We start from the raw sequence: 14,880 nt of genomic DNA on the forward strand, positions 1-14,880 counted from the left end.
GTATAAAAGCACCAGAAAATCTGACGGGCAACACAACACTTACTTTTCTTTTTATCCAAATAATTTTTTTAAATGTCTACTATTCAACGTCTGATCGCCGTCACAGATGCATATTTGTACTATATATCTAAACTTATCGTTGATGAAGGAACTGGACGTGCTCTAGTGTACCAAAGCGAATTTGATCCTATATCATATCCCTTTCGTCGTCAAGGTTATATGGATATTAGCACTTTACCAGATGAAGAGTGCAAATACTTATTTAAATTTACCTTCTCTCAGGTAAAAGATACTGTTTACTTTCCAGAAAGGAAAAGAGGTATTAATGGAGTTGACTTATCAAACTAGATACAATCGTTAGCTGTTCTTCTTGAACTGGGGGAAAAAGTCTGCTTTCGTGAAGGGTCCCCAAGCCAGTTCTTTATCCCGTCTACAGAGGCTTTGACTATCATGCTTCGCAGAATGACTTTTCCTGCTCGCGTAGCAAATTTGACTTTGTTTTTCGGAAGGTCAGAATGTACTCTTATTACCATTTTCAATGAAATGATTGAGAAACTTTATGAGAGGTTTCATACTGGTCTTGAGTTTGACACCTACCAGTTCCGTGAAGAGAATCTGGTACGCTTTAGTGAAGCCATAAGTAAAACTGGTAAGGGAGATTTTAAGATTTAACATGTCTACAAACTTGATAATAGTAACATTTTATTTATTACTCGGATAATAAGCACCAACATCCGAATGTGTTGGATTTATTGATGGTCTATTCAACAGGTCAGCCAAACCAGACTGTGACCAAGAAGTCATAAGTAACGAATATAGTGTAGGTAAATAATTATAGCCATACTTTTATCATATATCTTACTAACTAGACTTATACGGCTTGTGTAGAGTGAATATGGGCTGAAATACCAAGCAGTGGTAACTCCTGACGGTATTACTTCTTCCATAATGGGCCCTGAAATTGGGAATCCCAAGGATATGAATTTCTACGAAAATAGTGGATTAGAAAATAGTATGCGCGAAGCATTTGATTTCAAGAGCTCAAATGGACCCTGCTACTACGTGTACGGTGATAAAAACTACACCGAGTCAGCTCTTATAATGGCACCGTTTCACAAGCGTAAGTACTGTATAATCATCTATTTCGATATATAATCCTTGTAAATTTTACAACTTTACTTTAGTACCGTTGGACGAGGTTGAATTGGATATCAACAAGACAATGGCTGGGCTACATCGTGTGGTTGGGAATGAGTTTACTCATGTTGGAAATCTCTGGGAATTTCTGAGGTACTCCCAGACCCAGCGAAGTGACCAGAGCTCCTTTGAACTGTACTATACCGTTGGAACGTTCTTAAAAAACATTCATGTTTGTTACAATGGTGGTAATCATACAAGCAGGATGTTTGGTGTTACTCCTCCAACACCAGATGATTATATTTACGGCCTCTTATGTCAATAAAATGTGCTATTAAAACTGCTATAAACAAACATCTAAAGTCTAAAAAAGAGTAACGACTTGTGGCATATTAAATATATATATAAATTTATAATTTTAAGATTTCAATACCAATATCCTTATATATTGGCCTTGAGCATCGCTTGTCTCTCCTCATACATCCTCTACCTCTCCTCCACATATGACATTTCCATCTCTCTCTTCTCCTTCAATCTGTGTATAAAGGCAAGAATATCATCGCTGTTCACTCCAGTCACCATTATGGACAATTCTACCCCAGCATATTTCAGCACATCTCTGACTTCAGGCGTGTTGGCCATGGATCAAACAAACCGAAGCTCAGAATAACTCTCGCTAGGGCTCTTGGTCCTTATTATTTTTTCTGAGAGTTTTGGGAAATGCTTCTTCATAATTCGGGTTTATCTGTCTACAAGCCTTGCTTTTGCTCCACTTTATTTCTGACTACCTTCTTATCTTTATTTTTCTTTTCGTGAGACTTTTTTCGACCCTCTTAGTTTTCTTTTGAAAGCAGAGTGTTAACCTAAACAAATCTTAGATAGCAGGTTTAATACAATACAAGTATCATGAGCTCAATGGGCTGAAAAAAAAATTGGCCAAAATCATAGTAATTTTCATTTGACCCGGTCGTTCCTCTTGACGAGTGTTGAGTTTTTGTAGTGCAACGTCAGTAAAATAGCAATAAATGAGAGTTGCCAACAAATTTAGATGGCAGTGTATATATATATATATAAAAATAAGGGATGAATTACTGGGATAACACTCGGGTTTATCCAATAATAAAAAGGTGCGGTAATATATATATATATATATAGAAAAGACAAATATATCAAGAAGTATGTTTATAACTATTGCAAAGAGCGGTTATAAATCAGTGACAACGAAATAGATGTATAGACAAGATAATAAGGGATTTAATCAATAAAGTAAGAATGAATAAGGATGAATACTTTATTAGTGCTTCATTTGAAGACTTTTATACAAGAATAATCTATAATACTTTGCTGTAAAGCTCTTCTAAAACGGTACCAATGGTGAAATACAATGCACAAGGGTATGTCTTGTGCAAGGAATTGAATAGAATCCTGCAAAGAGCGTCATACGTCTTTACAAGATATTCGTGATCTTAATAGGTCCAAAAGAACACACACTGTGTTACTATTTTCCGGCTTTATCTTTCCTGAATCTACCTGACCAAGGTCTAGTGCCTTTATCTCAATATAATACGCGACATATAGGGTGCGTTATTGTCAATTGAATTGTCTCTGATAAAGAGGTAATGTCATGCCTAATCTACGTGTTTGTGATCTGGATAGGATAGATGTATATAGACCGTAGACTCAACTACCAATATGTCTTGCACAACGACAGGATTTGTTTGGTTTCTGTATTGGATGGGAATACATGGGATTATTGAATTGATGTTCATTTTGTTTAAAAGTAAATTTGGGTTTAGTCAAAGACATAGATCATAGAAGGAACTCTATATTTTGAAAGGATAAGTCTGTTGTGAGCAGAAAAAAAAAGCTGACAAGTATATAATTTAAAGATAAGCTTTTACTTCTTCACTATCTAAAACTGTTACATATTTCGCCTTTTCTTTAAGCTTTATATAGCGCTGAAGGTTATGAAGGATGAGGTATTTGGGATTGTTTATGGGTTAGTATCTCAATAATGGGAAAAGTAGATACTGTGAGAGTGACATTTATTAAAGAGACAAAATAATATTGTTTATATCTGTTAGAGCATCTGCAGCAGTAGCATTTAAATTCAGTTTTTTCCGATTTAAGTGCTTTTTGTAAATGCTTTTCAAAAAAAATGTCTGCAGCAGTAACATTTCCGACAGCATGTATTTACATACTCTGTGATTTTTATGACCTTGAGCATGGAAATAGATGCTTATTTTAAAAACTTGCTGAGCATTTAAATTTTCTTGTTTCTTTTTCCTTCCACCAAAAATCAAAAAATTAATAAAGTTTTTTTTTTAAAAAAAAAATGAGCACCCCACCCATTACCAATTCCAATGATGAGCCTAGAATTCCTGGAAAAAGTGGTTTTTTCATTCAAAGCAGTTTATATGTGATACTAAAGTAAAGAGATCTGTTACTGTAACTGATAAAAAATACTTTTAATATTTATATAAAAGAGAAAAGTTCCCTAAAAAAGAAGTTCTCTGTCCAAGAAGACAAACAACTTTGCCGCTCGTATCTTTTTGTTGCCTTGGATGCTGTCAGTGGTGTTGAGCAAAAGAGTGAGAAATTTTGGCCAATAATAATCTTTCATTATCACGAGTCCTTGGGTAAAGATGCTATTAAGAGCGATGAGCATGCTTTGCATGCTTGTTGGCATATCATCAGCAGGGTAGTCAGTAAGTACGCTGGGCTTTTGTCTCAAGTAAGAGGGATACAATCAAGTGGCTCAAATGAAGAATCGGATGTAAGTAATTAATATGTCAACAATATATATTATGATGTACACAGTAGTTAAGTAAAAGTTTAGAAGTCAAAAGAAAAGCAAATGTACTTTGCTGAAACAGGAACAAACTTCAATCTTGTTCACTGTTACAACGTCTTGTCCAAGCACCCGAAATTGGAGATTAGAAAAACAAAGCCCAAGGTGTCACGTAAAAAACAGCTTGAAAAGGGCAAGGTGATAAGCTCTGCCCCCACTACTGTTGGCGGTGCTGACAAGTGTTGAGTTGGTGTGGTGCAACGTTGTCAGAAAAATAATAAATGAAAATAGGGCTGCTGTCGTGATCCAGACACTCGGATGTTGGATTTATCACATATAAGAACATATTCATATTGAGATAGTGTAGTAGCTATCATCTTGTCAGTATAAAATATATATAAACGATTAAGTAATCAGCCCAATAATTATTACAGTTAGTACTGTAGATAATATCTTAAAGATTGTTAAGATAATTATATCATACTGCCAGGTAAACTGTGTCAGATCAATATGGAGCTAATTTAGTAGGAAGTCCTAAAGCTCTAGTATAAAAGAGAAAAGAATAGCTAAGAGCTAAAGAAGTACAATTTATGACTTGATGTCATAATTGTAACATCAACACTAGTTAAGCAGTAAATACACTCTAATAACCAAATATAGTAAAGGAAGAAAGCCTTAAGAAACTAAGACGTAATGACAAGAGCAGATTGTATTTTCTTATAAAAAGGGACATTTTTTATTTATGAATAAAGACAACTCATATACAGTCTCAAAGTATTTCTATATGTCTCTATTATCAAATATTTTATTTTTCTATTGTTTCGTACCTGAAATACCACATCTCATATTATAGTAATATTATTATAAGCATAATTATAACTGATAAACATATTTACTTTCGATGTTAAGACTTCATTGGGACTACACACATTTATATAATTAATCATACATTAATTATTCCAAGATCACGTTGCTCTGATTAAGGCTCAGATAGGATCGATTACCTGATCCCAGTCATATAATTTTTTCAATCCAAAATAATATAAATAGCAGTAGTAGTTCAGTGTAGAAACCTCGTCAAACTTTGATATAAAATCTTTTCTCAATAAACAAAACCTACACAAGTTCTCACGAATCTTCGTTCCTAATCTCAAATCTTTAATTCTTCCTCTTAAAAACTTCTTTAACTTCAATCATCACAACAGATACAATGTGTAATTGCATGAAGTTATTGTTGACAGAATGATACTTTTCGGTATACTTATTGGTGTTTTACTCTACAAATCAAAATATTGCTTTCTATTCAGCCTCGGCTGCCATCAGAAAATCAAAAAAAAAATAATAGAATATAATTTTTCTAGAATTACAAAGAATTCTGCAATGTCACTGCACTGCCGGACAACCGAAATATCGTTAAACGTTAACTATTAAAATTGCACTTTGTGTTATAAATAAAGCAGGTCGATTTGTCCGAGTGGTTAAGGAGTGTGACTAGAAATCACATGGGCTCTGCCCGCGTAGGTTCAAATCCTGCAGTCGACGTCATTTTTATTTTTATCTTGTTGTTGTTCCCAATCTGGGTTAGTCTTCCTTTTACTATAACAAAGTCAAAAGGTCAAACCCACTGGGGATCAAGGAGTATACGTAAAATCAAAGAGAGGATAAGATACTTTTTATTGATATGAATTGAATTGTCTTATATAGTTTTCTAAACTAATACTGTGCATTATCCGCAGTAGTTATTATTTATATTTAATTAAAGAAATAGTCATTATACTGTGGTTAATGCTCAGGAAGATATCACTGCACATAAAGAAGTACTGTGGTTAACTATCTTCAGATTTTACGGATTCATCAAAATAATGTCCGACATTGTCATGCCCGAATTCTTGTCAGCCAATCAGGATGACAATTAAACAGAATTCTCTTTTGAGAATGACGACCAAAGTGATTTCCTTTTGCTCACAAAAGAATTAGAAAGGACATAGCTTAACAAAAGTAGAATACAAACCGAAACAGACATTTATAATGGCTGGGTAGATTTAGAAAAGATATAAAAGAAAACGTTATTTTATTCAATAAAAGTTATCTATCTTTCTATAGTCAAAGCTCAATATAGTGATATGAATGGTGGACAGAAATTTTATTACTATCACTATATTGAGCATGTTTTTTTCTTACTCTGCACATTATTTAGTGATATTTCTAATGCCACTGTGAGTGACTACTGTTTTCTAATAGGATTCATAGTATTTTGTCTAAGAAACTGGGCTTGCTTTAAAATGCTAAATAAAACATATATTACATTTATTTTTTTATACTACAGAAATAAACTCAGAGCTCAATATACACTGTAGGAAATGGCAGGATTTATACCTCTGACCTCATACCGAGTTACATACTCATAATTTTTGCTATTTAAAAGTCAGTCTTTAAAATACCAACCTCGTAACAAGTTACGAACTTGTGGTATTTCAGGTACAAAACAATAGAAAAATAAAATATTTGATAATAGAGACGTATAGAAATACTTTGAGACTGTATATAAGTTGTCTTTATTCATAAATAAAAAGTGTCCCTTTTTATAAGAAAACACAATCTGCTCTTGTCATTACGTCTTAGTTTCTTAAGGCTTTCTTCCTTTACTATATTTGGTTATTAGAGTGTATTTACTGCTTAACTAGTGTCGGTGTTACAATTATGACATCAAGTCATAAATCGTACTTCTTTAGCTCTTAGCTATTCTTTTCTCTTTTATACTAGAGCTTTAGGACTTCCTACTAAATTAGCTCCATATCGATCTGACACAGTTTACCCAGCAGTATGATATAATTATCTTAACAATCTTTAAGATATTATCTACAGTACTAACTGTAATAATTATTGGGCTGATTACTTAATCGTTTATATATATTTTATACTGACAAGATGATAGCTACTACGCTATCCCAATATGAATATGTTCTTATATGTGATAAATTTAACATCCGAGTGTCTGGATCACCACACATCATCTTATTCTTTTCACTTATTAAAGAAAAGCCTTTCCGTATCCTTCGACTGTACTGTATTTTCCAATTTAAAATATGATAGTTAAATATCAATCTGTATACGTATTCTTAATATAATCTGATGTATATTAGCTCTTAACAGCCATTACAAACGTATGTGTACGTATATTTATGTTCAATGAATACCCTTTTTAATGCATTGCAGCTACTAAATATATCTGAGCATTGCTCTGTTTATATTTTGAACTAGTTAGTTGCTACTTTCTGTATCTATTTTTGACAAACCTATACTCGCAAGCGAGATTCACACTTGTTATATTAATACTAAGCCTGACGCATATAAACATACACACGATATTATCTAAAGGATATGGATAGCATAATATATGGTCTGTTATAATAAAATACATTCATGTATAATATATATTAGTATAATTAATAATGTAATCGTCAAATATGAATACTTTAAAGAAGTGCAAACAAAAAAAGGGGTTTATTTAATATTTAAGAATTATACCAAAAAATAATAGTATATGATCTTTAGAAAATTATTATAAGGTACTTACTGATACTTGTTTTTTTGATGCTGTAAAGTGTGGAGGGAGTGGTTTTGAAAGAGCCACTTATTCTATGGCTATTACAGTGTGCGTGAACATCTTATTAGAGTCACTTAAATATAAATAAAGACAAGATCATTCATGATCGTAAGTTTCTCAGATTCCGAGTAAGTTAGGAGTTATTAAAGATCATCAATGAAGATTTATTTAACGAAGCTGCGGATGTAATTTGAGCTCTGTTACCTATACAAACCTTTTTTGCTAAAACAACTTATTTAATGCGTTCAACTATATATGTCTCGCATATATACACAGACTGTGATACTTCAAGTCGAGGACCGGTTGTATCAACACTTTGAGAGGATACGCCTGTTATTTTAAAAGATAAGTTCAAGAACATCAAGTCTTCATATACTGTTTAAAAAGGTCAGTGCCATATAGTTGTAGATGAAGAGCTAAACACTTATACTTCACTTTATTAGGTTTTTTTAAAGGACAAAGTGCAATCATATCTATGGTTGGGCATATATAAAGCAAAAAGCAAACGATTCTGTTCCGTATAACCATAGGTCAAAGCAAATGATCCATTACATATGATCCACGGTTGTATTGCTACCAATATTTGAGGATGAGTTTGTCCTCTATATGAATTGAGATATGCCACCTTGATTGGTGTAGAATGAACTTATAAAAATATGAATACGAACCTATTTCAATAGACCCATTTGATTTTATATTTACACTACTATCCATCATACAATTTTCATGATCTTTACACGTAATCAAAAGCCGCCAGAAACTATCTTTCCAGATTAAATAGAGAACCTGTTGTCGAGTGAAAAACCGGGAGTTTTCTAGTTTTTCACTCCATTTCATCACCAAGTCTTTATTAAAAATTGAGCTTAATTTTCCACCTTCAAACATAAACATGATATAGTCAAGGGTCGTCTCTATATATCTACTTAAGATAATAAGTCTTGAAGAACCAAGTTTATTAAGATGTATCTCTCTTATGTTTGTCACAGTACTTATGTTTTCATCAACTGTGGTTGAGTTTTTCTTTTTTGACTGGGTTTCACTAATAATTCTTTTTTAGCAGTATTTGAAAATATCGCATCCCAACGGGTTCTCTAATAAGAGAATATGAATATAACGAATATGAAGATAAAGATAATGTTTATTTGTTAGAATATTTGAGATATTTATATGTTTTGGGATATATGATATAATTGGGGAATGGCTAAGAGACGATATTTGCTAAGTAGTTATTACTAAGTGATTTTTTACCAGCTACTTCTTTGTCATTGCTTAGTCTACTACTGTATTTTCACACATTACTTCCATTGAAATTCACACATTTGGATTTTATTTTCACATAAAATTATTTTTAGAATATTGAAAAAAATGGTTTTTTAACATTAGAGTGAGGGGAAAAATCACAGAACGACGGATCAACCTTAACTGTTAAACTTCTTGACCTTTTTTTCATAAATTCTTTCGAATATTAGGTGATATTAGATAGTGTCGTTAAATGTTCTGAAATCACCAGAAAAATGGAGACATTTATAAAGTTGCTATATTTGACAACCGACATCTGAAACAGGCCCAAAGTTGCCATTTTCAGAACCAGGATTTTAAAATTTGGAAAATTTGTCCAAGTTTCAATTTGTAAGAGTTATGCTATTTTTTCATATTAAATAAGACAAAGCTTATAGGGAATACATGTATGTATGTGTTATCTATATCGTGCATAATTTGTAGCTACTGTAAATATATTTTCATGGAGATACAGCTTATTTATTCCATGTATCATGGAGGAAATTGAACAGAATAGGGGGTTTCACCAGCTTTGAATGTTGACTGTTGGATATAGCGGTAGTTTAAGCACCAGCCAATAATAATAAGTATCGAAAAAAGACTGGTGAAACCCCCTAATGACCCTTGGTTGATATGTTTTCTCTCATATACGTCAAAATTCATATGTACAATGCGCTTGATTAGAGTACCCATAAATATAGTGCCTATGCCCAAATCCCTCACAAGTAAGTTAGACTTATATAATTTGGTATCAAGATAACTACTTTTATATAGATTGATTATGTTTTATTTTTGACTTTGCTTCTATATGAACTTCACCATCCATCGTACATAAAGTACAAAATTTACAAAATTTCGGCTAAGTCACGACATCTAGAGTATCGAACTATTTTTTTAGATGGTTGGATGCTCGTTTTTCATTTTTTGAAGATTTGTTATAGCCAATCATATTCAGAATTAAACTACCGCTATATCCAACAGTCAACATTCAAAGCTGGTGAAACCCCCTAATATGCCAAGGAAAACCATGTGAGACATGATTTGTCCTTATTTCTTTTTTTGGGAGCAATAGTTCAGAACATCTAACAACAATCTATTATCCTTATAATTTTGCGTGAAAATTTATTTACAGATGCGTGAATAATTTATTCAAAGTTGGCGAATAATTAGTGAAAATATAGTAGTCATTGCTTATTAACATTCTTAATAAGGCAATGTTTTATGATTGAATAATACTGGGACTGAGTGTCAATTACAATCCAGTCCTGACAAATTATAAGTTGTATATGATATGATCTTTTAATTTTATCCTGTCTTTCTAATTAGAAAAAGATACATTATACTGCTTGTATGTTTTTAACGACAATTAATCGAATCAACATCATAGAGTTTTCTATTAGAAATTGAGTAAAAATAAATAGCAAATGTTCAAAGTTGGTATATTCGAATAGATATGCTATATTTTTAATTGTGTCAAAGGCTTTATGGTATTTTCTAGCCTATTTGTATGACTTCTCTGCTTAAAATCGAATTCGCCCAAGCCTGACCTGAGGCCTAATACGAAGAAACCAGTAGCCTAATCCATAAGCCAGTCCACCCAAATGTGCTGCGCTGTCCACAAAGTTGTTCTAAACATTATGTTAGCAGATATATGGGTTGTACGGGAGAATATTAGAACTTTACCGGCATAAAACAACATGAAACTATATCGAACGTAGCCAATAATCCCACACAGACAGTTGCCTGGATAGGATAGACAAATAAGAGCAGAAATTGCGAGCCTGGATCTAATCATATAACACAGACGTTACTATTTATGGAAGACCTAAGCTAACACGGTCTTACAAGCAAGGGCGTATATGGCAGCTATTCCCATTCCTGAACCTTCAAAGATTTTTTAAAGGGGAAACAAAGTGAGTAATATACGTATACATATACATATATATATTATAAGAGCTTAACACATTTAGTAGCATACTTGAAGAGCCTAGGGACGCTCTTTTTTTATGTTCGTATCCCAATCTCCGTTCCACAGCTGGGCGGATATAAGCATTATTAAAGACAGAAGCGATAGAGCCAGCAACCCCTGCACCAGCATAGAGCGTCAAAAATCGCATAGCTCCCAAAGATAATGCCAAAGCTGTTCCAAATGAATGTAAAAGGAGCATATTAACACCAAAATGAACAACGCTACTGTGTGATATGCATGCTGTAAAGAGTGTGTGTATTCGACCCTCTCGAATTCCTTCTGGCGAGGCTGTAAAATTTCGTCTCATAAAACAAAGCCAAGAAGGATCACCAAAGCTTCGGGCAGATTCATTTGCATAATACCACATTCCAAAGACAGCTGAATTAATACCAATAATGCCATTGACGACAATCATTGGATTTATATTGTTCATGGGGCGAAAAGGTTGCTTTTGTACAGCTTTTGATAATGTCATTCTTTGAGGGTTAAACGTTCTTATTTGTATTGTAGCTAAATTTAATGGTGTAATTCTGATCAGACGAGGCCTGAACAGTGCAGGGACAAGAGACCAGCGTGACATTAGAGCAGGAAAGTAAGGAATGAATACCAAGAAGCACGCATTTCAGAACAAACTCACGCGAGCGGTATCTCAATCGGTTATTAAGCCACCCATTGACAGGTAAGACCGGAAAAGATCTGTTTGTGAACAAGTTACTCACAATGGCATACACAAAAAAGGTAAAGCACTTGGTAGTAATATTTATATATGATAATGAGCTAATTGATTCCATCATCGACAGGCAAAGAATTTCACAAAGGCAGGCGTAAAGGCAAAACCCAGAAAGACAGCCACATCGGTTGTTTCCGTAACCGTAGCCACAAAGGTCGAAAAGCCTAACAAGAAGCACAAGCAGCGCGAGCGCATCAGCTCAGAAGCAATCAACCCTAAATATGCCAAGAAGGTAGGATCTAAAGTGGATCTTTCAGGAATGGAACTAATGCCAAAATTCATAAAGGATTTTATGATGGAGGTAATCGCAAAAGCCGCTGGAAAAGAGCAGGAAAAGGAAGATGCAAAAATTGCCCGAAAGGTAAATTGTTGGAATATATAAAAACCAAAAAAGGAACTTTTACTTGTTAGAAGTTAACAAAAGGGCTTACCTCCATTCCACTACGTCTTTTTTGTGGACATTTTATTTTTTAGGTTGCAGTACAAAAATACTTGGAAAGTAAAAAAGAGAAGAAGGAAGATAAAAAGTCATTGAAACAAGATAAACTTGTAAGACCAAATTACATAGTCAAAAAAAAACTGTTTGTCTAATTATTTCGTAGGAACAAACCAAGCAAAAGTTAGTCGAAGCACAGAAGTCAAAGAAGTCTGATGGTCGCAAAGCTAAAGCTCAAGCTAAGACAGAGGCTTCCCGCCCGAAGAAAGCGGTAAATATATTTAAGGTCTAATTTAAGATTTATTACTTATACTTCTTTAACAGGAACCGGAAAAGCCAACTAAGAGAGTCAGATTTGCATAGACGTGTATCATTTTGGAATAAACTTAATTAAATTCGATCCCGCTATACCTTTGTGTGGCTTGTGCACTGACTCACTCATAGCCCGCCAAATGCCACCCTCCCTTTCTTCATTTCTTCATTTCTTCATTTCTTCAGTATAACGTAATGAGCTCAGATCCTACACAAACATTGTACATTACCAACCTCTCTGGAAAGACACATACTCCAGGCAAGTGGACCTCTGGCCGAATTTCCCATGTCCACAGTGATCCTTACCTTTATACCTAGAACTTAAGGCGTCGCTCTATGGTCTATTTTCTACCTATGGAGTTATTCTGGCTATAAATGCCATTAACACCGAAAAGATGCGTGAACAGGCCTTTATTGCCTTTGATAATGTCGCCTCTGCAACATCTGCTCTTCGTAGTCTGAACGGATTCACTTTCTACGACCGTCCCTTGGTAAGCACCACACTTTGAATCCCATGTGATGCATCGCGGAACAATCCAAAAAACTATATATTAAGAGCAATATTTTTCTGGAATTAGAAAATCGTCTACGCCAAGACAAAGTCAGACGTCGTGGCTAAGTTGGATGGTACATACCGACCAAAAGTAGCCGACAAGAAGGCCTCTAGCTCCAACAGAACATTGTTGGGTAAGCGAGCCGTTGGTGATGACTTGGACGACGCGCCGATGAAGTCACGCAAAATCGAGAGCGATGAAGATGATGATAGCGAATAAATTAAATACAACTCTTCATATTACAATGGGATCTCATTGATATGCTTTGTTTTGAGACTTGTTTCGGTAGCATAAAGGAATAGAGAGATTGTCTGTACGGCGGGAGTTAAAAGATGAGTGGGGTTGTTGGATGGAAAGGGTGTGGCAAAATAACAGGGACTTGAACCTTTTTCTTTTCTATTCTTCATTTTTACGCCCTCATGCCATCATCATATATAATTATTGGCGGAAATGGTTTTTTGGGTCGTCATGTCCAAGAGCAGATCAGACTGCGCAATGATAACTCAACAATTGCTGTATTTGACATTGCCATGCCAGCACAGCCTGAAAAGGATGTAAAATATATTGTCGGTGACTTGCGCAAGTACGAGGATGTCCTTGCTGCACTTGATGGAATCGATGCTGTAATCCACACTGCATCCCCTCCTCATGTCAACTCAAGTAATCCTCCTCGAGATCTCTACTTTTCCATCAATGTTGATGGTACCAAAAATATCATTCGTGCTTGTCAAGAAAAGGGTATCCAAGTATTGGTAGTAACCAGCTCTGGCAGTGTTATTTCTACTGGTGAACCCATGGTAAATGTGGACGAAAGTGCCCCATACCCACCCCAGGCAATTGATGTATATACCGAGTCCAAGGTCAGTATATATTAAAAGAAAATAATTTACATTTTTCATAATGTGTGCTATTTTTTTTAACTATTGTGATATACATATTAGATTGAGTGTGAAAAGGTAGTTTTGGCTGCCAATGGTATTGAAGGTATTCGCACTTGTACAATCCGCCCCTCAGCCATCTTTGGTCCTGGTGACCGTCAGCTTATCCCAGGCATGGTCGAGGTCTGCCAAAAGGGCCAACACCGTTTCCAGATTGGCGACAACACTTCTATGATGGACTTCACCTATGTGGGAAATGTAGCCTATGCCCATGTATTGGCGGCAGAAAAACTCAGTGATCCAAATTCTCCTGCTGCCGGACAAGCATTTAACTTGACCAATGGTACTCCTGTGCCTTTCTGGGATTTTGCTTCCAAGGTCTGGGAAGTTTATGGCATGCACATGCCCAAGTCCAAGAAGATCATTCTTTCGTACAATGCCAGCATGGTAATTGCTGCAATTAGCGAGACAATATATGAAATAAAAGCTCTATTCTGGGACAAGAGTGAACTCAAGGAAGGTATGTCTCGGTCCCGCATCAAGCAAGCCATGAGCTCGCGTTATTTCGATATCACAAAGGCAAAGACTTTGCTTGGCTATGAGCCTCAGATTGGATTGGATGAAGGAATTAGATTGGGCGTCAAGGTAAAGTATTACTACGAAACTTCTTCTTCAACTAACACATGTTTAAATAGTGGTACAAGGAGAACAACGAGAAGAAATAGATTGCATGTATTTTTTTTTATTAAACGCGTCCTCTAAAAATTCCATCCGCCCGTGAGACCTTCTGGTTCTCTTGTTTCTACTTCTTCTTGAATTTGCATCTGCACGTAGGCTAGCTTATCTACCAATGTTTTCATTGCCATTGCTACCACCTCTTCAGGTGCTAATGATCCAACCGTCTATTACAATAATAAGTAAATAAATATGTACACTAGTACCATATTCATCAATTTACCTCTGCCTCAAAATAGAATCGATCTGGCTTTGCATTGTAATCAAATGCTATACAGATAATATTTAGAAATTACATAGTATTAATCATAACGTTATACATGAACTTACGGGCATCAGCTTCCGGTGGTGTCTCAAACTCTGCATTCTTACTCAGTGGCCTGTGCACCATGATGAGTCATGGTCAACCTCTATTCAACCATATCCTTATACTTTACCATTCATTCATGGATT

General features: G+C 34.8%; 6 protein-coding genes and 1 non-coding gene across 7 annotated transcripts; 5 read left to right on the plus strand and 2 right to left on the minus strand.

Annotated features, from left to right (window-relative positions):
* Positions 1 to 72: 72 nt before the first annotated feature.
* On the plus strand, positions 73 to 1,462 carry PHYBLDRAFT_70755 (hypothetical protein; the record flags this gene model as incomplete). Its single annotated transcript, XM_018442329.1, has 5 exons — positions 73 to 282; positions 349 to 649; positions 726 to 820; positions 889 to 1,120; positions 1,185 to 1,462. The coding sequence occupies 5 exons, from the start codon at positions 73 to 75 to the stop codon at positions 1,460 to 1,462; spliced, it is 1,116 nt and encodes a 371-aa protein (XP_018283674.1).
* Positions 1,463 to 5,388: 3,926 nt separating this feature from the next.
* Positions 5,389 to 5,470, plus strand: PHYBLDRAFT_t294. Its single transcript has one exon. It is a non-coding gene; the product is annotated as a tRNA-Ser (tRNA).
* A 2,297-nt stretch (positions 5,471 to 7,767) lies between these two features.
* Positions 7,768 to 8,426, minus strand: PHYBLDRAFT_70757 (hypothetical protein; the record flags this gene model as incomplete). The annotated part of the gene is made up of 2 exons (XM_018442330.1): positions 7,768 to 7,865; positions 8,204 to 8,426. 2 exons carry the CDS (start codon positions 8,424 to 8,426, stop codon positions 7,768 to 7,770), a joined length of 321 nt encoding a protein of 106 aa, XP_018283675.1.
* A 1,907-nt stretch (positions 8,427 to 10,333) lies between these two features.
* Positions 10,334 to 11,197, minus strand: PHYBLDRAFT_176025 (hypothetical protein; the record flags this gene model as incomplete). Its single annotated transcript, XM_018437625.1, has 4 exons — positions 10,334 to 10,441; positions 10,497 to 10,600; positions 10,659 to 10,697; positions 10,792 to 11,197. The coding sequence occupies 4 exons, from the start codon at positions 11,195 to 11,197 to the stop codon at positions 10,334 to 10,336; spliced, it is 657 nt and encodes a 218-aa protein (XP_018283676.1).
* Positions 11,198 to 11,502: 305 nt separating this feature from the next.
* PHYBLDRAFT_70759 (hypothetical protein) lies at positions 11,503 to 12,311 on the plus strand (the record flags this gene model as incomplete). Its single annotated transcript, XM_018442331.1, has 5 exons — positions 11,503 to 11,520; positions 11,583 to 11,873; positions 11,987 to 12,061; positions 12,115 to 12,219; positions 12,273 to 12,311. 5 exons carry the CDS (start codon positions 11,503 to 11,505, stop codon positions 12,309 to 12,311), a joined length of 528 nt encoding a protein of 175 aa, XP_018283677.1.
* A 144-nt stretch (positions 12,312 to 12,455) lies between these two features.
* On the plus strand, positions 12,456 to 13,063 carry PHYBLDRAFT_79926 (hypothetical protein; the record flags this gene model as incomplete). Its single annotated transcript, XM_018443527.1, has 3 exons — positions 12,456 to 12,555; positions 12,579 to 12,751; positions 12,839 to 13,063. The coding sequence occupies 3 exons, from the start codon at positions 12,456 to 12,458 to the stop codon at positions 13,031 to 13,033; spliced, it is 468 nt and encodes a 155-aa protein (XP_018283678.1). The 3' UTR covers positions 13,034 to 13,063.
* A 170-nt stretch (positions 13,064 to 13,233) lies between these two features.
* PHYBLDRAFT_137713 (hypothetical protein) lies at positions 13,234 to 14,640 on the plus strand (the record flags this gene model as incomplete). The annotated part of the gene is made up of 3 exons (XM_018429872.1): positions 13,234 to 13,674; positions 13,756 to 14,337; positions 14,388 to 14,640. The coding sequence occupies 3 exons, from the start codon at positions 13,234 to 13,236 to the stop codon at positions 14,415 to 14,417; spliced, it is 1,053 nt and encodes a 350-aa protein (XP_018283679.1). The 3' UTR covers positions 14,418 to 14,640.
* Positions 14,641 to 14,880: the final 240 nt, after the last annotated feature.

This window comes from Phycomyces blakesleeanus (assembly GCF_001638985.1).
Source record: "Phycomyces blakesleeanus NRRL 1555(-) unplaced genomic scaffold PHYBLscaffold_43, whole genome shotgun sequence".
Lineage (NCBI taxonomy): Eukaryota > Fungi > Mucoromycota > Mucoromycetes > Mucorales > Phycomycetaceae > Phycomyces > Phycomyces blakesleeanus.